Raw genomic sequence first — 24781 nt, 5'->3', positions numbered from 1 at the left:
GGTTTTTTTTCGGCATAGCATTGTCAGCGGGTTAGTATATCCTGGTGACGGAGAAGGCGTGCGGCTCCCCGCCTTTCGTGCTCGCCTCGTGTACCTCCAGACTGCAGAAACTACGTCTTCCGCGGGAAGCTTCACCCTAAGAACTAGCACTTTAAAATGCGAATTCATAACGGTCTGCACCGACAAAAAACGTTAGCCCGGAGTACGGTTCGGTTCACCACCATCGCGCTCACACAGGGCATCTCGCCCTCCCTCACCCTCACCTCATCATATCGTCCCTCCCTCGCCCTCACCTCATCATGCCTTCCCTCGCTCGCCCTCACCTCACCATGTCTTCCCTCCCTCACCCTCGCCCTCACAAATTTTCATGCGTCCATCCTTCCTCATCCTCACCTCACCGAGCGAAATCCTCATGAGGTGAGGGTTAGGACGCCCTCATGATGGCTCGCCCTCGTGAGGATGCCCATCTCTGCTCCGGACCAGTAGCTGAGCACTCTAACAACTGAGCCACCGCGGCGGGTTCAATATGACACCTATTTCTTCCTTTCTTCTTTTCACTGCTTTCTTTATCCCTTCCCTTACGCTGTGGTTCGGGCGTCCACCGAGACGTTAAAGATCGCCAAGTGGTCTAAATTATTCCAGAGTCCTCCACTACGGTACCTCTTTCTTCCTATCTTCTTTCACCTCTTCCTTTATTCCTTCCCTTACGACGCAGTTCGGGTGTCCATCGAGATATGTGAGACAGTTACTGCGCCATTTCCTTTCCTCAAAACGAATTGTCAGTTTTGTTCACCGAGATATGTAAGACAGTTACGGCGCGATTTCCTTTCCTGAAAACCATTTTTTTTTATTTTACTCTCGTTAAGCAACTTCCGCCGCCCAGTGTGAAGCTTAATATTCAGCAAGCGATGGCGTGGATACGGCTTCAAACAGGCGGCTGCCCGCACCCAATAATAATTAAACATATTATCCCGAAAATGAGTATGACAACCCGATCGCGGCGGCCGCGTTTCGATGGAGGCGAAACGCTAAGGCACCCCGTGTGCTGTGCGATGTCAGTGCATGTTAAAGATACCCAGGTGGTCGAAATTATTCCGCAGCCCTCCACTACGGCATCCCTTTCTACCTTCCTTCTTTCACTTCCACCTTTATCCCTTCCCTTACGCCGCGGTTCATGTGTCTGCCCATGTTTGAGACAGATACTGCGCTATTTCCTTTCCTCAAACCCACATAACACACAAATGTAAGAAATGTGGAGCGAGAGGGACCCTCGACAACATTATTTGGGAGTGCATACAATCCCCAGGCAGGGCGAATAAAAAATTTGGAGGACGCTTAAGCTTCGCATTTAAGAGCAGGACGCGACAGCGTGTTGCAGCGTTGCCAAGGAATCCACGGAACCCCATCGTTCTTCGGTGCGACCCCCTTGCCCGGGCAATTTAAGGAAACATCTTGGTGGACACCCGAACAGCGCCCTAAGGCAAGGAAATGAAAATGAAGTTTTTTTTTGAAGGAAAGGACGCCTGTCTCACATATCTCAGTGGACACCTGAACCGGGCCATAAGGGAAGGAAATTCAAATGAAAATTGCTTTTAAGGAAAGGAAATGACGCCTATCTCAGAATTCTCGCTGGACACCCTTACCGCGCCGTAAGGGAAGGAAAATCTCTTCCCTTACGGCACGGTTCAGGTGCCCACCGAGATGCGCCATTTTTCGCTCATGGCCAAAGATGCCGACGACACCGGCTTTTCTGCGACACGAGCTGCTTAACGCTGTCGGGCTAATAGATTGTAGAGACGCGTGGGAGACCTTGCTACGTAGCCCGGACCCTGGGCACCAGCTCCTCACCTTCCAGCTGACTGAAGAGGCCGCCGGGATTCAATGAATCCAGGCCAGCATCTGACACGGCGACCCTGTCCACCTTAATCCCTACTGGCCCTCATCTCTCGACTGAGAGGAATAGCCGGAGGGTAGGATGAGGTCGTCTTTTTCTGTTGGAACATAGTCTTTCACTCATTCACTCAGTCCCTCCTTATCCCTTCCCTTACAGCCCGGTTATTGGATTGTAAAACATTTATTGCGTCGAGAGCAGGTTGCAAGAGACACTAGATGGCCGCTAGCCCATGGCTGGCGGCGACCTCATTGGCCCGTTCGATTGCCCGTACTTGAATCTTAGGGTCCGAGCTGACCAGCACGGCCTCCCACCGCTCGGGAGAAGGGAGATGTATCAACTCCGCCGAAGGCGGATCATTTGCGCAGTTCCACAGAATGTGGTCGTATGGGGCCCTTTCACCACATTTATGGCAGTTTGGGTCGTACTGGCCAGGGTACATGAGGGCAAGCACTGCCGGATTCAGAAGGGAGCGTGTTTGCAGTCGGCGCCAGGTAACTTCCTACGCTTATGTTAACGATTTGTGGGGAGGGGGATATGCGCGCCTCTCCAGCCTAAAGTGATGGGTGATGTCATGAAATGACATCAACCCGTCCTTCGTGAAATTCGGGTCGAAGGGCGCGCTCACTGCCCGGTCGACGAAACCTCGGGCTTGCGCGTGAGCCGTCTAGTTCCCTGGATTAGACGAGTGGGCCGGGATCCGGACCAATTCAACTTCTCTAATCGGAAGGGGTGTTTTGAAGGATGCGGAGTGAGATAGACGTACTACGGCCCCTCGCGAAATTTCGAATGGCTGTTTTGGAGTCGCTGAATATAATATCAGCACGCGTGTTCGCTATAGATAATGCTATTGCCGCTTCCTCCGCCGTCTCGGAGGAGGTGGTTTCTATCGACGCGGCCGCCAACGGGGCGCCGTTCCCGTTCACCGCGACCAGTAATAATAATAATAATAATAATAATAATAATAATAATAATAATAATAATAATAATAATAATAATAATAATAATAATAATAATAATAATAATAATAATAATAATAATAATAATAATAATCGTAGGTGGGCATCTTACCTAAAAAATCTGGACCTTGATCACCTCAACCTCCTTAGGCGCCCTCACCTCACTTTTCCTGATGCCACTGCTGACCTCACTCAACCTCACCTCAACCTCACATTCAGAAAAATAACGAAAAACAAAACAAAAAGCGATTACGAAGTTTTTCAGTTAAAAACAATTATGAGAATCCTGCGAGACAGGAAAGCCAAAATGATGATGGTATTATTTAATAAGGTGTCTACAGACACTATTGATGTGCACGCAATAGGAGAAGTTTATAATCTGGGATGAACCCTCAGAGAGCATACGGCCTGCGGGCAGGGGTGTTCCATACGCGCTTACCACCAGTACGTCGGTGAGTACTTTATGTGTCAATATCTGACAACCTGCTTCGTGTATACTTGTTCGCAATAGAAGCCTCTCGCTCATTCACGCACGAACCGGCAATTGACAAACACAGCCCTTCTACACCATCTAACAGAAATTGGGAGGAGGGGGAGGTATTCACGATACTCTTTTCAGGCTTGAGAATAGTTACCGGATATAAAGAAACTGGTCGTCAATGTACTTTCCTATGCGATGGTTATGCAGACTCATATCAGTATATTTCGATTTTCTAGCTCTATCTGGCATAGCGAGAATGCTCTTTTCAGTACCCTGTATGTTGCCTTCGAAAACATTTAACAAGCTGCGACTGTAGTACACCAACAGAGGCACGTTGCATTTATGTCTGTGTAGACGCAAGCGGCTTCTTTTATTAATGCGGATGTATTAGATGGCTCACTTTCAAGGTCATATCCGAAATAGTGTCCGATAGAAACGGCGCCATCAGACGTCACGAGCCGACGAGTCGCGCGACGACGATGATGACATCACATAATTAATTAATGGTAAATAATATAATTACAATGATAATTATAATAATACAATGCTAAGACTAATCATAATTAGTGATGGCATTGTGCGAGTGTGACGTCATACCAGGCCACGTGACAGCGATGTAATGTGCCATCAAACCTAGTAACGTGACGACGCTGCAATATGACATCACACCTACTCACGTGACAACGATGTAATTTCTCGTCATACTAGGCCCCCATTCACCCCCCTTCCACCCCCATTTCAAGATCCATATGGATCCCACATTACTACACATACGCGCATGACGCATTACAGAGTGCCCACAACCCGGCCCACATTAAGAACATTCGTATTGTCCAGCAGGTAAACGCGCCAGCTCTCATGTATATCATACTGCAAAGATCATGCAACGACACATGCCTATGACTCTCGAGATGATCGCGATGATGATGATGGTGACAGTGTATCCTTATGAGCCCGGGGAAATCTTTTATACCACTACCAAATTAAATGTTGCCAGAATACTGAATAAATATTCGACGTTACCCAGCAACCGAAGACAATTATTGTGCGGGAGAATAGGAATACCTGCAGCTAATAATTAAGGATGATGATGTTGATGTTTCTGGGAGGTCGAGGCCCTCCCCTGTTTCCGCCACTTCCCTCCAGGTGGCGATATGATAATGGTTTCGAAATCCTGGGAATTCTTCGATGACTCGGTGAACCCGCGGCATTTTGAAAGATAGGGCTAGATTACGGCTTCGAACACTGTACCACCTATTAAAATCAGACGGGTCAATACACATGGCCTAGAGTGGGCAGCGTGAACCGCTTCCTCTGTCAAGAGCACCATGGCTCTCCGCTCAAATTTCCCCGCAGCAAAATCTCTTTCCGAGCACCATCCCCCCCCCCCCCACCGCCCACTTCGGCAAAAAAAAAAAACGTCTAAGTACTCATACGCCTCAACAGAATTCTGGGTACCATTTCATCAACCAGTCTGAGACAAGCTGCTTTAAGTCAATCACTTGTTTTCCTTCAAAACTGAAATAATCAATGGTGCGCCAGCATCCTCGACGTTTTTTACCCACGAGCACCGCGCGAGGATTCTGCGAAGCCGTTTAAGGTGAACGATGGGTCTCTGCAAAATAGTTGAAGGAAAGATAACGTGTAGTGCCTGGTCGCCTGCAAGGCAGGCCGCGAACCTAACTGATCCCTTACGAGAAAAGAAAAAGAAAGAGAATGATTAGGAAGATACAAACAAAAATCGCACACTAGAAACAGAAGCGAACAGTGTGCCCCATTAAACGTCATATTAGAAGGTTTGATACCGCTACTCAGCAGCACAGCGCGAGCATGTAATCAGTTTTATTCAGACGTCTTCATTTAAAAAAAGGAAAAGGAATCAGCTACCACATCACCATATATTCATTATAGTTTTGCATTTTTTCGCCGCTGCAACGCCGCTATGCTTGGTGCGTTCGCCTCGTGCGGCGGTGTTTCGGCATAATAAGCGAATTTCCGAGAAGGAACAAGGAACCGGAGAAGAAAAGAGAAATTATTCGGGAGGATAAAAAAGTGAAATTATATTTGCATCTGCTTGAGTTATACGGAACGGGAATATACAGAACTAGTGTAAGATTCGAAAGGGGAAGTCACTGATGAAAAGCTTCGACGGTGTTATACAGGTTTTTCTGGCTTCATGCTTTTTTAATAGAATCAGCAGGTGTCATTGTTAGGAACCACCTGAATCACATTCTCTCGCCTGTGCCGACTACTCCAGTTTCTGTTAAGTCAGCTTGTAATGTACAGCAGGATCCCCTTTATTCGACTACAAAGCAAGAGCCGTGACATCAGCGACGGCAACGAGGATGAACACGAAGCAGTCTTGCTTGGGGCCATCCGCGCTGCGACGAATTTATTGCGTGCTTGTTGGACCGAACTTATTTATTTGCGGCATCAAACAAAGCTCCCGCGGGTCAAAGTGAGTTTCGTGCTTTGCGCGCTCCCGGGAGTTTGAGCCGCGACCGGCACGCAGCCGGGTACTACGCCAGCGGGGCAAAGGGGAGGGAGAGTGGCATGTTGTGGCAGTAACACTCCTTCCAGGTAGACCAGAGGGGTGCGTCTTTCTGTAGGCACAGACTGAACGGACATTACGGCGCAGCACCAAAAGCTAAGAGGGATTTGTGGCATCGGGTTGTCCAAACAGGGGAAACCGGACACCAAGCGTGATTGCACGAACACTGCCGTGATGCGTTGCAACTCCGCTTCGGAAGCGGCACTCGTCGGAGTAAGATGTGGCAACTGCAAAAAGTCTCGACCTCGAAATTTCGACCTCACTGAATGACGACCTCACTCAATCTCAAACTCACGCATGAGGTTGAAAGTGTAACGAAGACCTGCCACAGTCGCACTGGCACAGCAGAGAAGACTGTACTCTGACAAGATGGCCGACTCGCCCTCAGGCACACTTAGTCCTCATTGTCTGCTCTCCCATGAGCACGCGGCAATATTTTTGTGATTGTCACAATCATCCTGGTCCTGAGCTGTTCGCTATCTACAGCACCATCGTCACAACAGAAGAATTAAAAAAAAATCCTCTGCGCTGAATTTGAGCGCGAATAAGCCACCGGATTAGCTAGAAGTTTGCTTTGATTTTCTCTGAGCGGCGTGACACTCGGTATATAGTTATTGCAGATCGGTGGTAGAAGCGCATTCATCTTACAGTATAAGTGCGTTGTCAATTCAAACAATTAATTTTGTTAAACACTCTTCCATTACTTCAGAAAGGTATGCTATATTAGCGACTTTCTTAAAAATATCATTGTCTAGTTGTTGCTTTTTCTAGTACGTGATAAAGAAGGCACGATCACATTCCGTGTACTCTTTTTCTTCTCCTCTTTTTTCATGATTTCCCTCATTTTTGACGGGTTGAAAAACTCCTAGCGCTACTAGAGCGTTAAAATGATAATCATGACGATTCAATGTCCTTAACCTTTGTCGCGGGAGGCTCGCTCTGACGCTCAGGCCATGCATAAAAAAACCAAAGAGAGAGAGAGGCGGGGAGGAGAGAATAGGAAAAACTAAAACGCACCCCCCCCCCCTTTTTTTTTTGTAGCGCCATCTGTCGACTAACGCCGCAGATGCGTGGAGCTGCCGCGCCTCCATCCTCCAGATGGCTGCAGGCGCGGGGATTTCCGTCAGCGCTCTTTTTGTCCTGTGTTTTATTGATTGCGTCTAGCGGCCATGCGAAGCTGCAACACGGGCTCTCCCGTCCCATTTAGCGGCAGGCAGTCAGGCCAGACCCGTTGCTCCGTTGTGGCGGTAGGACGCGAGTGATAACAATCGCAGCGGAGTCGCTAAACTCAGCCTTTCGGCCCGTCGTCGTCTGCAACGCGTCGTCCACTGCGCGTCGTCTGCTGCTACCGGCGCTGCCGCTCGCGCAAGTGAAGCCGACGTCCAGACTTGGTCTTTGTGGTTCGGGAGGAAAAACGCGTGCGGCGAAAACATGGGCGTCACGGTCGATCCGGCGTTCCAAGGAGTCGGGATGCAGCCTGGCTTGACGATCTGGAGGATTGAGGTAAGCACGCATGTTATCTGTGTGTGGCTGTCATACAGCGTTAGTGAATGCTGATGATTCGCTAGCAGATAACTGACTTGTTGCAGATGATTCACTTGAATCAAGCTTTCAATTACTTGGCGCGAGAGCTGCTGCCGAAAAAAACAACAACAGAAACTAGGAGGGAATGTACAGAATCGTACCCAGCAATTCTGGACAAAAGTATTTTTGAGCGGGAAACCGTTTATGAACAGAATCTTTTCATATAATGTAAGATTTAACTATCTCAATCTATATATCCACAGATCAGCCGACGGCAGTTTTGTATATATATTTTTTTCTATTCACGTTATTGCTATCGTCAAAAGTGTTCCCTATTGGATTTTTATGGCAGTCTTAAATGTTCGATGTGATCGCTGGAAACACTTTAAAAGAGAGATTTTGCTACATATCAGAATAACGGACCATTGCCCTCAATATTTCCATAGCAGTGTCTTGCAATTTCCCAACTTTCAAAATATTCGCCGGAGAAAGCTGGACTTGATCTACAGGTAGCATGGAAGCGCGCTGAAGGCTTAGATTGAGGTCGCTCCATTTTTCTTATGCTTCAATATTTACTTCAGGGCCTGCTTTTTAGCTCGGGCGCGCTTTTCGCGCGGTTCACCCGGCACACTCTGTAAACCGAACAATATGAGAACTAGTGCGCGCAACTGCCTTGGCTCCGCTTTGTGTGTATACGTAAAATTCGGCTTTGTCTTTTTTTTTATCGCGTCCTACGAACATCAGCCGGGAATGAACTTTGCGCTAAAAGCTCCACGGTCCCAAACCTACGGCGTCCTAACCGCCAAAAGGGGCCGTTCTTGCATTCGCACGGTGTTCTTTTACGGTTCCGTGGCGCTCAGCGGAGCTCAGGTGTGGTGACAGTAGAGCCTTATAGCGTTCGTATTCAAAGTCAAATGCACCTGTTGAAGCTTTTACGCGTCGTAAATCATGTCCTCCTGGCTTTCATAAACCGTTCCTGTAGCTTGCAAACAAAAAAAAAGATACCGAAGAGATCATATATTTGAAGGCAGTGTATCTGCACGGCGTCAACTTTCACGTTAATGATTTCGGCTGTTAACAGGTGCGGCATCGTACCTAAAACAAACGACGGCTGTCACAATCCTCCTACAAGTTGTCGGCGGTCAGAATAAAGCTTGTATCGTATTTGATACATCCTGTCAGCAGCAATGCACACAAAGCTTGAACTGACGCCAAAATTTCTGCGCGAAGATAAGAGTATTACAGGTACGTGTTCTCACTGTCCTCATGGATTGAGTAACAGCGTGCCGTTGTTGGAAAGATTGAGAGAGAAATTGCGCGCCACGAGCACGATACAGAAGCATAAAAATATCAAGGTATCACTGTTTTCCACATGTTACTTTTTACATCGGCAAACCTGATAGACAAAGAAAAAATGTTAGGCAATATAATTGCCACTTCGTTGATCGAGGCGAGCTGCGAGAAATCATACTGTTCCCCACAAACAAATACCCGGACGACGGAATAGTAAACAACTGAAATTTGAAACAAATCGAGCTATCTTATTCTGCATCGCCGCTCTGTGTTTATAATTGTGGTAAATAACCTCTGGGCAATTTTATTATATGGGTGCGAGTCTGGTCGCGTTTTTTTGTGCTCAGCAAATTATTATTCCGCTTCAAATGAAAAGAAGCCTACGATTGAGAAAAACGCACGCAAAAATACGCAGGCATACAGTGAATCTCAGTAACTGGAAAATAATCTAAAGTTATTAAGTTAAGCGTTGTCTCTAATAACAAAATTAAAGTTCAAATAGTTGAACGAATGGGCACTTCTGCAGAAGAGCCATCAAGAACAAGGTGAAATAGCATAACGAACTGCACCGATTGTCTCTGAAATCGATAAAAATAAAGCCGCTTGTTGAACTTCTGCAACATGACACAGAAAATGAGCTGCCGTTAGCAACTTAGCTCATGAGCCCCGCATACAGACACTTGGAAACGCCGGATTAGTAGCGGAGTTACACTAAATGTGTTTCATCTGCTCTCGGCTTGACATTTAGCGGAGTTCAAGAACATATACGATAAGATAACAGCGTATTGCATCAGCATACGACTTCCTCTATAGGCTTCTTGAAGGGTCCTTGCCTCAAGCGATGCTTACCTCTGCAAACGGCTCCTCTTGAAGGTTCAAACAGAATGCGATGCCTTCTGCGTCTCCACAAAGTCCGCTCACAGGACTGAGCATCATTCCTTAACATGAGGCTGCTGCAGTTTTCGTTGTGTGACGGCAGCGCTTAGAGTCTTTGGAAGTCAGCTTGATCTTTTAAGACTATAGAAATGTACTTGTCGCGGTGGCTCAGGGGCAGCGACATTCGGCTACGTAGCCCTATGTTTCGGGTTCGACTTCAGGCTGCGGCGGCTTACTTTTGATGGAGACTGAATGCAAAAAATAAGAAGACATACCCCAGCACGCTCGGCTGGCGCGCGCAGATCAGAATTCGGCGGCTACGCGATCTGATGCCTGCGGTGCGGTGCGCCTTCTCGGCATGCCTCCTCCAAGGGTTGTCCTTTGCCCTGTAAGGGCAGCCCCCTAAGGGTTGCCTCGTGCCATGTTAGGTGGTTTGTCCCCTCTGTATTTAGCAACAAATGTTTCCACCACCACCACCGTCCTGATTAGCGAGTCCTCTTAATAGATTTGTGGAAACCAGACGCCTTCGACTTGTGCCTGGGATACTCCTCCCGTATATATGTATACGGGACGGTAAAGTGCTTCCCGAATCTAATTAAGCGCTCAAATCGCTTGTAAGGCTCACACCTTATACCTACGTCCGCTACAGGTGTCACAACATATATCTCGAACGATATATCTCCCTCGATAGAGCGGCACTAGCCAGTTTCATCGCCCTTGATCCAACGCCAGTCAATAGAAACCTATTTTTCTGCCGGCCTGTTCAGTCAGCAGGCGACACTGACGTGGCAGCGCACGCGTTTTCACGTTCAGTTGCTGTCATCATCATCATATCTACTGCCGCTACCAGACCGCCTGCTGCCAGCTACACGTCAAGGGCCCCACTTGCTATACATGGAGGGAATGAATTTATTAACGAGTTTTCACGCGGCCAATCCGAAGAAGCGGCGGTTGGGCACGCTCTCTGTTTAGGGCTCCGGCTTAGCGGTTTAGGTATACTTGAACGGCTGATAACTATGTGTACGCGTATATGAACTTATTTGTGATTAAAAGAGCGACAATACCAACAATATCATTGAAATAAAAAATAAAAATCGGTTTCCACGAAATGAAAGCGGCGGTAATTATCTGACTTTTCGGAAGGCACCTCGGCCGCTACGTGTGGGAAGGCAGGAAAGTAGGAGTGAACGAAGAAAGAGGTGCCGTAGTGGAGGACCCCGGAATAATTTCGATCACCTGGGGATCTTTAACGTCCACCGACATCGCAGAGCACTCGGGCGCCTTTTGCGTTTCGCCTCCGTCAAAACGCTGCCTTCGCAGCCCGGTTCGAAACAGGTTACCCCGGCTCAGTAGCCGAGCGCCCTAACCCAAATACGACTACGCCACCGCGGAGGGTAACAATTGTATAATGCCGTGCTGCCGCGCACGTTTTTGTAGCCGCCTCCTGCCTGCGCTGTTTTTCCGAAGGTAATCGGCTTATATATACTGGATAACAATGAAAACTGCTCGGTGTTTAATCCAGAAATAAACGCAAATCGTACGCCTGTTTTTTTTTTCTTTATTTCGGTAGAGTTCTTCTGCGTACTGGGGCACGTAGGGCCGCTGCTAAAAACAAAATTACACTTCGGCTGCGGATAACGGCTCTAGCCCTCCTTATCTAACATCTAACATAAACTGAGGCCTGGATGCATTTATAATAGAGCTGTTCCGGGTAGCTCTCCGCTGTGGCATTCTTCCCACTGAATTGTGGTGCTGAATACTGAACAAAAGCAAAAGAGAAAAAGAAACGCCGTTGCGAAGTCCGGTGGCGTGGCATTTTCGCACCGGTTTTGCTTCGGCTGCTACTTGCCGGTATTGTTGCTATAAAAAAAAAAAAAACCCGGCGCTCTCATGATCCGACCCCTGTTCAGTCAACCGCTTGTTGTCCTACAGATAATATCGCAGCATTGCTTGCATCTTTTCTTAGCAGCAGACAACCTCTACCAGCGAAATGTGCACTCTGATCTCTTTCCGTCTCTGTCCCATTGTCTTGTGTGTGTGCTTTGGCGCCTTTAAATATCTGCAATGAACAGCTACCAACTTGCCTAACAAGAAGCTCTCTAAAGCTGGTTGTATTGTTTGGGTGTATTTCTCGCACTGGTGGCATTTGCGTCATATCATTACATTTTATGCGCCTGCGTTCAGTAGGGAAAGTCAGCTGTTAGTGGCAGGACGTGAAATAGTTTCGGTTTATCGAACATACCATGCGTCTCCACTAGTGGTAATTGCCGACTAACAGTGTTGACTCACTCATACTCGCAGGCGTGCGTTCTGTGGGCTCATACTTATCTAGGCTTGAAAACTAGGCTGCGAGGCGTAGTACTGGTGTAAACAGCCGCAGCACCATTTTAAAATTCAGTTGAGGCGTTGTGCCTAGCAGTTAATAAACCAAAGGCAGGCAGTGTCTATAAACAGTAGTTAGCGTGTGGTTTCCCTACTACGACTACGACACATAAAACATATATGTGCGGTCTGACAAGTGCGCTGCCAACAATTCCGTGGAGAAATCTAAAGCCTTATTTCTGACTAAAAAGCTGCTCAGTCCGAAGTGCTTCGCTAAATTGAGCAAACTCTTATCCTCTGCCATATGTAAGCATTTATTAGAATTTTGGAGTTTTAAATCTTTTTCCCTTCACGTGCGAATTGATGTTGACCTTAGTGGCGCGAAGGCGGCTTGGACAAAGAGTGCCATGAATAACGATAACCTGTTTGGCCTACACGAGGCGGGGGTCGAAGACCCAATTTTCCCAAGCACTTCATCCCAGGTGATCCCACAAACCAGGCCAGCGAAAAGCTTGTATGCCAATCGGGAAACCCGTAGGTGTCCGGCAGCATGCAGTGCGGATCGAACTCCGCAACTTGGGCATGCGCGGATGATGCTAAAACCGCCATGCCGCCACTGCAAAGATGCGTTGCACCAAACAAAATTTTCGGCTTAGCCTGACCACAATCTGCTTCTGTTTAAAACTGTGCTCCCTCGCAGGCACCTGTCAGTGCACGTTAAAGAGCCCCAAGGGGTGAGTGTTGATCCGGAGCCCTGCACTCGGCGTCTCTCATAGCCCATGCGTAGTACCGGGGCGTCAAACCTGATATGTAGTAATACTTATTCCCTTCACGTGCAAAAGCTTAGCCCGATGCCAAAGCGAAGACGCGTTTGGCGGATATGCAGGTCTGTTAGGTGTTGCTGACCCTTTTTTGACAAACTAGTCGAGGAGCGACCGGACATGAGACCAGTAGACGCACAGGAAATACGCGAAAGCGGTTTCACTGGAACGAACGAAACGGCATAAAGCACCCACTGAGAGCAAGACTGGGCCCAATTGTAAAGCCTCGCAGAAATTCATGAGGAAAGACCATGTCACGTGACCTGTGCTCACCTGTGGGGCTGAAGCTTGAAGGCAGAGGAAGTCTTGAAATAAAAAAAGCCACGGAGAGGAAAAGACAGCGGTAACTTTAAGAGACACGAAGAGAGCTACGCAGGTCAGATAGCAAGCACGAGGCTATAATAGCCCAGCTCAAAACAAGAAGAGATATGGACATGGACAGGACATACGTAAGACGGACAGCAAATAACCGATGCTCCGTTAGAATAGCAGAGACAATTCCTGTAGAGTCCTATAGTCCGGTGAGGAGAGGGCATTTCGGGGAAATTTTTCTAGGACAGGTTGGTTGCGGGTGGTGCAAGTCAGGGTTAATTGGAGACAAGTGAGAAATGCCTTTGCCTCGCAGTGGGCATAACTAGGCTGATGACGATGATAACGAGACGACAGCGACGATTACGGTGAGGAGGACGAAAAGTTATTACAACCCGTTCCAGTACGACCGAAAAGTTATTCCGTACGTTGCCCAGGCTTGCTCATATAAGCGAGCTGTACGTAGCCTCTATGCGTAGTGTAACCAGACCGTATGTCAGACTGTCTACAGCTCTGTTCGGGCCCGGCAGATCTCGCTGCTTTGAAGTCAAGGGCTGCGCGATGTGGGACACGCGTCGTGTCGAATGTGTCGCAAACAGGTGACAGCTCCTTCAGTGTGCCGGCCGACGCGGCTCCGCACGCACGCGAGTGGGAGAGGCCGCTGTCCACGCCGAAGACGTGATCCAATCGGCTTTAGACGCGGCCTCAAATGGCCGGCAAGCGCGCCCATGCGCGGGCTGCGAACAATTTGCGCGCTTGGCGCCACCGCCGCTTTCTTATTTCTTTCCTATATACGCGCTGATATAGCTGTGCGCGAGCGCAGCTGCGGGACCTTAATTTCTATTTTTTCTTCGCGTCCCAGACACGGCACACGCTCCGTCAGTTCTTCGGAGAAAAGCGCTCGCTCGCGGCTGGCCGTATACCTCGATGTGTGATGCCGACGTTGAAGACGGAAGGGGCAAGAGAGAAGGAGGAGGAGGAAAGGACGGTGACGCGGCTGTTGCAGTCGTTATGCTCGCTCGCGCATTGCTCGCAAGACGAGCTAGCACCTGTTCGTGCTTTCAAACTTGGCGGGAAAGCGCGTATTTTTACGACGCCCCTGCGGTGGTGGTGGTGGGCGGAGAACGTTGTCCTCGCGCCTGTGTACGCTCGGCTGTAATAAGTTCGAACGGCCCGCTTTTCGAAACGCCTTTTGCGCGCGGGTGCGCGCTCCGAAAGAAAAAGTCCTTGTACCTCCACCTATGCGTTCTTGGTGCTCAAATCGTCAATTGCTTCCAGCTCACTTTTCACGTGTGCCGCGCTTCGAATGCGGTATGTGATTTGTAAAGAGTGGAAGAAGGGGAGAGGAGGAGAGGGAGGGGTGTACCTCGATTACGAGAAGTGGAGGTGTGCGGTGGCTTTACTGCAACCTTTGTACGTAAAGTTCCGAGACTGAGTTCATTTAAAAAAATGCGTTTAACATTGAAAATCATTTGTGCAGCACCCTTTCCAAATAGTCTCCCTTGCAGTCTACACACAGCTTCCAACGCTTCTTGAGGTCTTGGAAACAGTTGGAAAACGCTTATTTTGGCACGGCTGTCAGCTCCTTTGTCGTGGCGTCTTAAATGGCCTCCACGCTCACCATCCAGCGACCTTTTAGGGCTCTCTTCACAACAAGAAACAGGAAAAAAGCGCATGGGGAGAGGTCAGGCGAGTAACGTGGATGGGGAAGTACAGTAATGCTGTGCTTTGCGAGAAATTTTGTCACGCTTAGAACAGTGTGCGGCCATAAGTCAGAGTGACAGCTTCGCAGTGCATCACGTATGTGTTGGAGCACGCGAATATAAAACTCCTGATACACCGTGTGCCCTTGTGGGACGAACTCGTGGTGTATGACACCTCTGACATCGAAAAAAACTATCAGCATCGTCTTTGTTTTGGTCTTCTGTCGCCGCACCTTTCTCGACGCCGGAGAGCGTGTGGACCGCCATTCGGCGCTCGGGACTCTTTGTTTGAGGATCGTATTGACAACACCATGTCTCGTCTTCAGCAATGATGCTGTCGACGAATGCAGCATCCTTCTCTGCCTCGGAGAGCAAATCAGCGCTCACTGATGCCCGCGTGTCCTTCTGGTCCTGTGTGAGGGAGTGCGGCACAAGTCTGGCATTCAGCTTTCGTTTCTAAAGTTCTCAGCAAAATTTGGGTGGCATGTTGTCTTACTAATGTCGAGGACACCTAATAGCATGCAGACTGTCATGGTGCGGTCTTGCTGTACGATTTCCCTGATCCAAGCCACGTTGTTTTCATTCGGTGAGGTTGAAGGGCGCCCCTGCCTTGTGTCGTCTTCCACCGACGTTCTCCCCGAAACGACCTCTTCTGCCACTCGAAAACTCGCGCCCGCGATAATATCTCGCCGTAAGCGTCACGAAGGAGCTCGTACGTCTGTGTGGCTGTATTGCAAAGCTTTACACAGAATTATATGTTTACATGCTGTACGAGGTGGACGTCCATCTCCCTACATTCACTCACAGTAGAATGCGCAGACGACTATAGTGACAACGTATTTTTCTACATGTAGTGCTATCTAGCGGCTGCCACAGCATTTAATATAAATAGCTCAGGTTTTGCCCGAAAAGATGGGCGCTTACACATGCGTACCAACATTTGCTCTGAGGAATCATTGCTAGAGAAGAAAATAAATCAGTCTCGAAACTTTACGGACAAAGATTGTCGTCCCCCCCCCCCCCCCCCCCATTTCACTCTTGTGAGGCGACGCCGCATGGGCCGTGAAACGCGCCGTACACACCAGGGCTGTAATTTGGTACCAACCGCTTCAAGAAGCTCTCTGCAGCTCAGGAAATCTTCACTTTGCTATAAATTTTGTTTTCGATTCCGTTTGGTCTTTTAGCTCTCTTTCTGTTCTCTGCTATTTTGCACAATGCTCTATTCAAAGAAGTTAGTCGAGTCGTAGACGCACGGCTCGGATAAATGTTTTGATGTTTGTGTTGTACTGCTGACACAAGTCGAGCCTTTGGACCAAATTTCTGAGGCCGCTTTAAGGAAAGAGTGTGGTTCATGGAGAGTTGCGTGACGCATGTAATTGTTCACTGATGTAAGTGGTGTCAATAATGACTGAACCAAGGAGTATAGGGGCTTATGAGAAACAAGAAAGACAGAAAGCTTGGTATGAGTTGTACAATTTATGGAAAGCGGGAAGAGCGAAACAGTTGATTCAATAAATTCACGAAAGATGAACAGAAGGGAAGCGGCGAGGTTTTCCACTACGACCCATCAAGATGGTTTGTTGAAGCGGTGTAATTCCCTCCCGAGAGATAGAGAAGCTTGGGCTGCTACATACAACCCTAGAGAGGCAATAAAAATAATAAAAACGAGATAAGACACTGGCATTGCCAAAGTTCAGCTCTATTTCAATTAATCTCCTGCAACTACGATCCGTGGTCATGGCGAGGAACGTTAAGCAATCCGATATAGGTGGGCGTCTCCACACCTGAATGAACAGAGGAATACGACGGGTGCAATAGTCATTGAGCCAGCATGTCGCCCACACGTCAGCGTGCAGAAGTCAGCGGTGCGCTACTCCGCGCACTGCTTTCTTGAAATTGGAATTGGTTTAATGAACACGGGTTGGGACGCCACTGCGAAGCTTAATGAGCATTTATCCCGTATGTTTATTGCCACGACAAATACTGCTACAGCGCGGGCGGTGGTCGAGCGTCAAGAGGAGACAAGCTCCGGCGGCTAGGACATTACTCGCAGTGACACGTTCTTTTCTGAGCACGCCGGTGCGTAAGTCTGTGCTCTACGCAATGTGCTACGTAATCGTTCGTTATTTGTCAACGCACCCATAGAGTTGAAGTGTTGACCGTCGTCACCGGCAGAGCGCGTATAAGTCGCTCGACTCCTTCAGAGCGTTTGCCGCTTGAGTAGCGGCATTTAGCGCCGGGAATCATGCTTCAATTGACATTTAATGCATGTCGCGGACCGAGACTGAGTTATGCGGTTTTCGCAATCGACGATAATGGAATCGATAATCCACCCTCCCATCATCGCCCTATCGCGCGCTCACTGACCCGCTCACGGAGCCGCTTGTAGGGCGGAACAGTGGCCCATAGACGTTCGTAACAATGACGTATACAGCCCCTGGTTCTGCTGAGCAATCCAAAAGGCTTCGGCGCCGGAGAAGGCAACACGAGAGGACATTGCTCGAATGTTGTGCTGACAAAGCGTAACTGCAGGCTTGCGAAATTTTTCGACGTGACACCGCAACACTGAGAACTCGAGGTGTCATATAGAGGTCAAGTTCCAGTTCATTTCAAATTTGGTGAAAAATAAATAATCGACATTTTAAATATGATGAAGTTAAATCGTTCCCTGTGTAGAGCTTAAGGGAGTCAGAACGCCGCTTTGGGGCCTTGAATTTCTTACAATCGATGTCCATTTCTGGTTAGCAATTTAGGGCACTGGTCCTTATTTGAACGCCCTCAGTACACTGAACTTCTGCAAAGCAGGACAGTGAGGGTACCATAAGGCGCTCATTGTGTAGCGGCATTATTTCTGGTTCGAAATTGAGCGCGTTGGAGAAAGTTGAATGTGACCAGTTATTTTTTTTTTTCTTGTATCGCCACCTACAAACATTGGTGCAAAGCTGATGGCGCCGCCCGCGCCCTTTACGATTTTTTTTTCTGACACGTCACATTTTCTTTTTTTTTCTGACAGCTGTCAGGTGTCCCCTGCCGATTTATTTGTGATTCATACGCGTATACCACTGTCACGTCCCGTCGCTTTCTGTAGTGGGTTTCCCGGGCAGCTTGCGCAATCAAGCGTCGTGCCCAGGCCGTCACATTGGCAAAGTCGTAAAGTTGGTGCGTGTTGTAAACGATGGTGATAAGCGTAGAGTGGCCTGTCAAAGTGTCAGTCAGGTCGCGGAGTCGTTGTTATCCTTCAGGGCATCGACGGCGTTATATAGGGTGACACAATAGCGCATGGGCTTCTTGATATTATGCTCAACGAGCGTGGGTCTGATGCACACTAAAGTGTTCGTTTTATCGACAAGGTGACTGGCTAGTTGACTGACTATTGCTCGATCAGACCTGTCCAGGGCGTGCGGATCAGGGCGTATCAGGACGGGCGGATCCGCCCGCCTTTTTGTCCATCAGTTTATCACAGGATGGATGGGGGAGGAAAGGACGTCAGTCAGTTGTAAGAATTGCGGCACACCCATCTGCGATGTGCAATGTGGATTTGTTGCAGCACATGAGACGCACATCTTGTATATCTACGGTAATATCCTGTCGACCTCGTTTCGTGCTCTTGGTGACAAATGCGGGTTGCTGAATTTTTCAGCAACACAGCTTGTCAGTATATGGTAACTTGCATAGGTTCGCGATGTAGAAAGCTCATGAATTCACTTTCACTGCGTCACTCAAAAGTGTTTCTGTAGCTGTGCTGTACGGGATGGCTTCACTTTAATGGCAAGTCCGGGAGTTTTTCGAACATTTTGAGTTGACAGTCACATCACATTCCTTAGAAATCTATTTCTCCACCAGCTTTCGAAATGCCGAGTGCAATCATTTTAAAACCGCAAACCGAACCAGCAGATCAGTCGGTGGCCAGGGACGACGCTCGTTGTCGTCACAAGATTACCAGAAAAACTCTTGGGCGCGTTGCATAGATGAAGAATAACGACAGAAAATGATGAATCTTCTCATTATATGCCTGAGGCAACCTCGTAAAAGCCTAAAAATTTTCTAAGTGAAGCAAATAGAGAGCGGGTATTCATGTTCGGGGAATGATTGTGACGTCTGACATGCAGTGCTGCCTGTAGAAATCGTCTGAAGTGAAGCCAAGGAAACGGCAAACTTTCAAGTCGATTTACGCCGGAATGAAATGTGACATGGCTATCAAACTTGGTGGAAGCTATCAGGAACGAGAGTAAACCTTAGTGTAAGTTTCATCAGAATATGATAAGGCGGAAAAATCCCTGAAGTCGCCCTTTAAATTCACGATCTATGACACGCCGCGGTAAGTCAGTGCAGCGCCTCCTCTATTAATAATATTAATATTAATATTATTAATTAATAATAAGTAATTAATAATAATGTTAATTAATAGAGGAGGCGCTGGTCATTGCATATTCGGCGTTAGGAAGCTGAGCCCATGCGCGCGGGATCGATCCCGGCCGTGGTGACTGCATTTCGATGCAGACAAATTAAAAAATACCCGCACACCCTCATTTCAGTGGAGCTATGAAGAATCACAGGCGGTCAGAACTAAGCCAAAGCTGTCCACATAGCAGGTAACATTCGCCAGTTCGAACACTGGGCGATACCTCGCTTTGGTCAGTAATAGAAAACAAAAGCTAAAATACCTTCTCCCGCTTTTTTTAAATAAGCTTAGCACTCTATAGTTTATAGGATGTCTAATGTGAATCTATGTTTTCATGTAGGCTTGCTGCATATTGCCGTGTAGTACACGGGGCCACGGGCCACGTCAAACCAATTATGAAGCTTTAGGTCGGCGGCCCTCAACAGCATTCATGTTGAAATAAGCTCTGTGAAGAAATTGAAAAAGCTTCCCTCGTACCCCATGGGCGCAGTGCCGTTTTTCCCGCGAGGACAAATCAACCATCAACGATGAACTGTTTATTTATTGATTGATTGGTTGGTTTTACATGTGGAACCAACACTGCTGGACATGAGACACGGCGTACTGGTGGGCTCCGGATTAACTTCGACCGCCTGGGGTTCTTTAGCTGCACCAATATCGCAGCACGGCGTTTTTATTTTTAAATCCTCGTAAATCGACAGACGGACGGGATCGAACCCGCGACCTTGCGCTGAGCAGCCGAGCGCCGACTATCCAGTGAGCCACCTCGGCGGGTCGGCCTCGATCAGCGTAGATTGAAAACACGAGATTAGCCTTGCTTGGAATGCGCACTTTACACCTCCGCTAATAGCGGCACGTCTCCGCAGTATGTGCTTGTCTGCGCAGAACCAACCCGACTCCCATTGGCACAATTCGGGAGCGCGAATGAAAGCGGAACGTCATGATGAAGGGAGGCATGCAATGGACGGGCCGCTGTCCGCTTATCGCCACTTCCATTGCACTCTGTATGGCATGGCAGGGGGTGGTGGTGGCGGGGGGGGGGGGGGGGGGGGGGGGGGGGGTCACTCACATCGCCTTGTACCGGCCTAGCGAAAGGGCGCCGCCGCTCGACGGAAATAGGATATCCCCGCACCTCTTCCTGCCGGCGCTGAAAACACTCGCAGGCACACACAAACCGCGGGGTGCCGGACGCAAAACTTCCTCCCAGCATCTCTTTCTTTTCGCTTTGAAAAATTGTTTTCTCACCGAAGCGTGGTAAGGCGCCGTGGGCGTGTCCCCCATCCGCGCGGAGTGTCCGGCAGGGAGCAGAAACGAGCTCGCGGGACGATGCACCCTGAAGGGGGGTGCTCAACGAAACCCGTCATCGTGGTTATTTTAACAAGCGAAAGGAACGCGCCAAGCTGCCGCTTCGCCGACGGCTCCGTGGTTTGTTTTCTCTTTGCTCTTAAATATACGGTCGCCGGTCGCAGCAGCCTGGTGGTGCCGGCGGGTGTGCTGCTCCTGAGAGCGAGACCTTTTGGTCAATCCGTGGCCGCAGGCAGAAGCTAGGATTCTTTCGTCTTGTTCATTGAGCCTTATTCATTTGGTATTATTATTTTTTTCCCCAAACTGCGGTAACATGTAGAAGACTAATGAAGGGCAATCTACAAGCCATACATTTGCGTATAACTCATGCTAGCGGCTGAATATCTGGTCAATAAAGTAAAGTCTTCGTTGCAGACAAGCGGACTGTGGTTGAGCCAATACAGAGGGAACGTAGCCTTTACACGTGCTACTGAAATAGCTCTGTTAAATGAATAAAGACGTTATCATGGAAAGCTGGAACTGTGGTATTGAGAGAGAAAATGAATGATGATGAGCGAATGTACTGAATAAGAGAAACTTGAAGAAAGAATATGAGGAGAAGAGAATAAATAGATAACACCTGCTCACGTGCACCCTCGGCTGAAAGAACGGAGCCTAACACAAGTCATTTTTCAGCTGCTGCGATTCGACTATTCACACAGTGGTATCATTTGAAACAACTCCATAGGTTGGTTTTAAATTTCCCGTTTCCTTACCTGAGAGGAAGAATCAGGCCTGCACGCTGCTTGTGGCACACTTATTTCTAATGCTGCTCAAAACACTTTGACTAAAACACGTTGACTATATGCTTGCTAAAAAGCCACGTGAAAGTTTGATTGACAGCGAAAACACTTCTTTTTTTTTTTACTTTTTTGTGTCCTGTATGATAAGTTTGGATATATACGCTGCCGCATCTTTAGACCAAGCTTTCGAAATGACGGGCAGCTTTGCTCGTGTGGAGATTAACTGAGGCTAAGAATCTGCCTCAACCTGCGCCACCAACGAGGAACACCAGATGAATGGAACAACACAGGCTTTCTGTGTAGTATTGTTTAGAGTAAAGGTGCTATTGTCACAAGCGCACGCGCCTCCTATGTTGTTGAAAGCCGTACGAGAACCGAACTGCTTACAACTGAGCTAACGATTGTCTTAAACGAAAGCGCAGTCCTCTGAAAGTGCACCGTTTTCAAATACGCGTACGCGCACCGCGTGCTGTTCAGTCGGCTGAAACAAGCCAGATTTCAATATTTTTGCAATCAGCTCTTCGTTCCACGGCTGGGTACCCTTTGAGAAACGCGCATCAGGTGCCTTATCATACACGTGCAGGTTCTTATCGGGAGGATACTGACTGCTACGTTCTCAGCTCAACGTTGCAACCGGGGTTTTAATGCGATAGCGGTGACACATCGCAGAGCAAGTCCACATGAAAGGACGTGCGTCACAGGAAATAATGGGGACGCATGTGGAAAAGGAACCGACAAGCACAACAAGCCACACCCAGCTCTCATTGTTTGAAAGTACCGGCCTATTTGATTATTTGTTTTGCTTTGTGCTTCTTCGCAAGGAACCTTATATCGCATCACCACTGGCGGGGAAGCACTGGAGTATTTCGACATGCCTCTACCTTTAATGAAACAGCACTCTTAAAGGACAGAATTTGGCCCGCGGACAAATCTATATGCTGCGAGCTGCATGTACCGGGAAATATTGAGACTTGCAAAGAAAGAGCCTCGCATTTGTGTTCGTTTAGCACAAGTCGCACTGGTGAGATTCGCAACAAAGTATCTCGAATACCAACGAAGTCTGAAATAAGCATAGCTGTTGCGAAGCATAGACATCGGGTAGAGACTACATCGAAGCGAGATGCAAGAAATGTTCGCTCAAGCAGTTTCCATGATGGTGTAAAACGAGAAAAATACTTGCTTCCATGCCTAGCTATGCATGTTTATCACGAATGCCAAATTCTTGCAATTTTATGCAGAATGGAGTGAATCAAACGGTAATTTTCCCTCATAACGATACCCACAGGAATAAGCTGGCATTCTTGCTGCACTATTATTTGCCAAGGACTCCTTTGGTGTTGTGATCTGGAATGTTCAATGACTGAGCATTTTTTGCTTCATTGCTGCCCTTTTTACTACAATTGTATTTCCTCCCCCCCCCCCCCCCCCCCCCCTTACAGCTATTTGATGCCAAACGCCGGTATGGCTACGAATGTAAATAACTAACAAATAATCAAACATGTAACATTCGTAGTATCTGGAAGTAGCTCAAAGCTAGAATAATGTTGAGGACGAGCCAGAGCAGTCTGAAGAGAACACAAGAGCATAAATGATGATGATGGCGGAACGGTGTATGCGGTCAAAGAGCTCCATGGCACAATACCCATTTCCCAAGCATTTCACCCCAAACGAGCCGAGCACCAGGTCAGGGGAAAGCTTGTACCCATTGAATCACCGGTGGGTGCCCGGCGGCACTAGGGACCGAATGCGCACCTCCTGACCTCCTGCATGTGGGAGGGATGCTCAAACGCTTAGGCTACCTCTGCTGTCACAAGAACATAGAGGGAGCTACATGAGGCCTTCGCAGATCTCATAGAATTTCACGTTACTGGCAACGTTTCGAGCGTCTCGCTCAAAACTAAAAATATGACCAACATTCTTGGACAAAAATTTTGAATATTGAAAAATTCTAAAGTACTCGTTGGAAATTTGAAGACAGTGCTCCATTGTTCCAATGTGCGGCAACATCTTTCTTTTTAAAAATTTTCCATAGCTCGCGTCGAGCAGTTAAGACTGTCATAGAAAACCAATGGGGAACGCTTCTTACGATAGAAAAACGTAAATATAAAAAAAAAATTCAAGCCTGCCGACGGGAGATTTGCAGATATACTGATTGTTATAGTGAAATATTACAATATCTGAAAAAATTGCGTTCATAAACTCTTCCTTGTTGAAAAATGCTTTTGTGCAGAATTCTTGGGCATGAATAAAAAATTAGAGCGGATGTGAACCGCACCAGTATAAGTATGTGATTCATTAAAAATAATTAAGACATGATTTATGCTTTGTATACGAATTCAGAGTCCAAAAGATGGAATCATCGGTGCAGACAGGGAACTGAAATGTTGATACAATGAGGCAAAAGAGAAAAGTTGAGACTCCTTTTTCTGCTAATACATGCCAAGAAGAAGAAATTACGTTCCCAATACAGACCTACATAGCTTGTGATCATGCCAACACGTGTTTTCAACTACAGAGTCCTTAGGGCGGCGGCAAGCGGAGCCTCATACTTCACATAGTGTGCGAACGGGTTGAAACAGACGGCGACCTGCTCTTGTAAAGGCCACCTGTGAACACGTATAAGCACTCCCATCTGTCGAGGGGCTCGTTCATCTTGCCATTGTTTTTGACGGACGTCTGTGAAACCAAGGTGACGTCTGTGCGCGTCGCTCTTTTCTTGTGTTGCAGAAGCTGGAAGTGAAGCTTATTGACCCCAAGATGCACGGCATGTTCTACTCGGGAGACTCGTACATCGTCCTTCACGTGAGTATGAGTCTTCGCCTGTCCCATTGTCAACTGCAGAGGAAAAATGGGTGAATAGTTGCAAGACGCGCGACGAACTCGCCGACCGCGTACAAGCGCGCCGCTCGAAGCATCAGCTGACATTCTGCCTCGGCAATTGGCTGCCGTTGCGGTTCCGTGCGCGTTTTACCTCCTTTTCAGTCTCAGTATTTTCTCTCACTTTTCCCCCTTTCTCTGGCATTCAGAGTGCATGCATCCACGATGGTCCTAGTTAAGGGCAAAAATTTATATTATTAAAATTCGTTTAATACTTCGTCACTACTATTCAGGAGGCAATAAACAGACCAGAGCTTTGTCAACTAAAGCTACATGTCTGGTGAAGTTGGAAAGAGTCGAAGGAAACAAAAAAAAATTAGGCTGGGGTAATTAGGACCGAAATTGACTGCCGCTCATTCATAAAGGGACACTGCTAACATCCATTCAGCGGCCGTATATGAAGATGTCACTATTTAAGTATAGCGTGTGTTGGCATTTATTACACAAGATATCGCTATGAGCTTGGTTATTGAGAAAAAGCTTCTTGTTATGGAGTTGTGTTGGAAGGGGGTAGTTTGGAAGGACAGGCCATTGTAGTTATACTTCGTTTGCACTTGACGTCAGTTCTTGTATTGATTAGCGTTGTAACTAACATGTAGGTGTTCGATCACTCAGATAACTATCTGGCGAGTCTTACAGGGGAATTGTTTCTCCTCTACTGAAAGTGCTTAACTTAAGGTGGACG

At 47.8% G+C, this 24781-nt stretch overlaps 1 protein-coding gene across 1 annotated transcript in view; it reads left to right on the top strand.

The window, feature by feature from the left end:
- Positions 1–7084: 7084 nt before the first annotated feature.
- LOC144125465 (gelsolin, cytoplasmic-like) overlaps positions 7085–24781 on the top strand; it is a 91959-nt gene continuing 74262 nt past the window's right edge. Inside the window, 2 exon segments of the mRNA XM_077658849.1 lie at positions 7085–7385; positions 23947–24021. Coding sequence (XP_077514975.1) covers positions 7314–7385; positions 23947–24021 — 147 coding nt within the window. The 5' untranslated portion in view covers positions 7085–7313.

The sequence above is a fragment of the Amblyomma americanum genome, chromosome 3 (genome assembly GCF_052857255.1).
Source record: "Amblyomma americanum isolate KBUSLIRL-KWMA chromosome 3, ASM5285725v1, whole genome shotgun sequence".
Classification (NCBI taxonomy): domain Eukaryota; kingdom Metazoa; phylum Arthropoda; class Arachnida; order Ixodida; family Ixodidae; genus Amblyomma; species Amblyomma americanum.
This window is presented reverse-complemented; position numbering and strand designations above follow the sequence as displayed.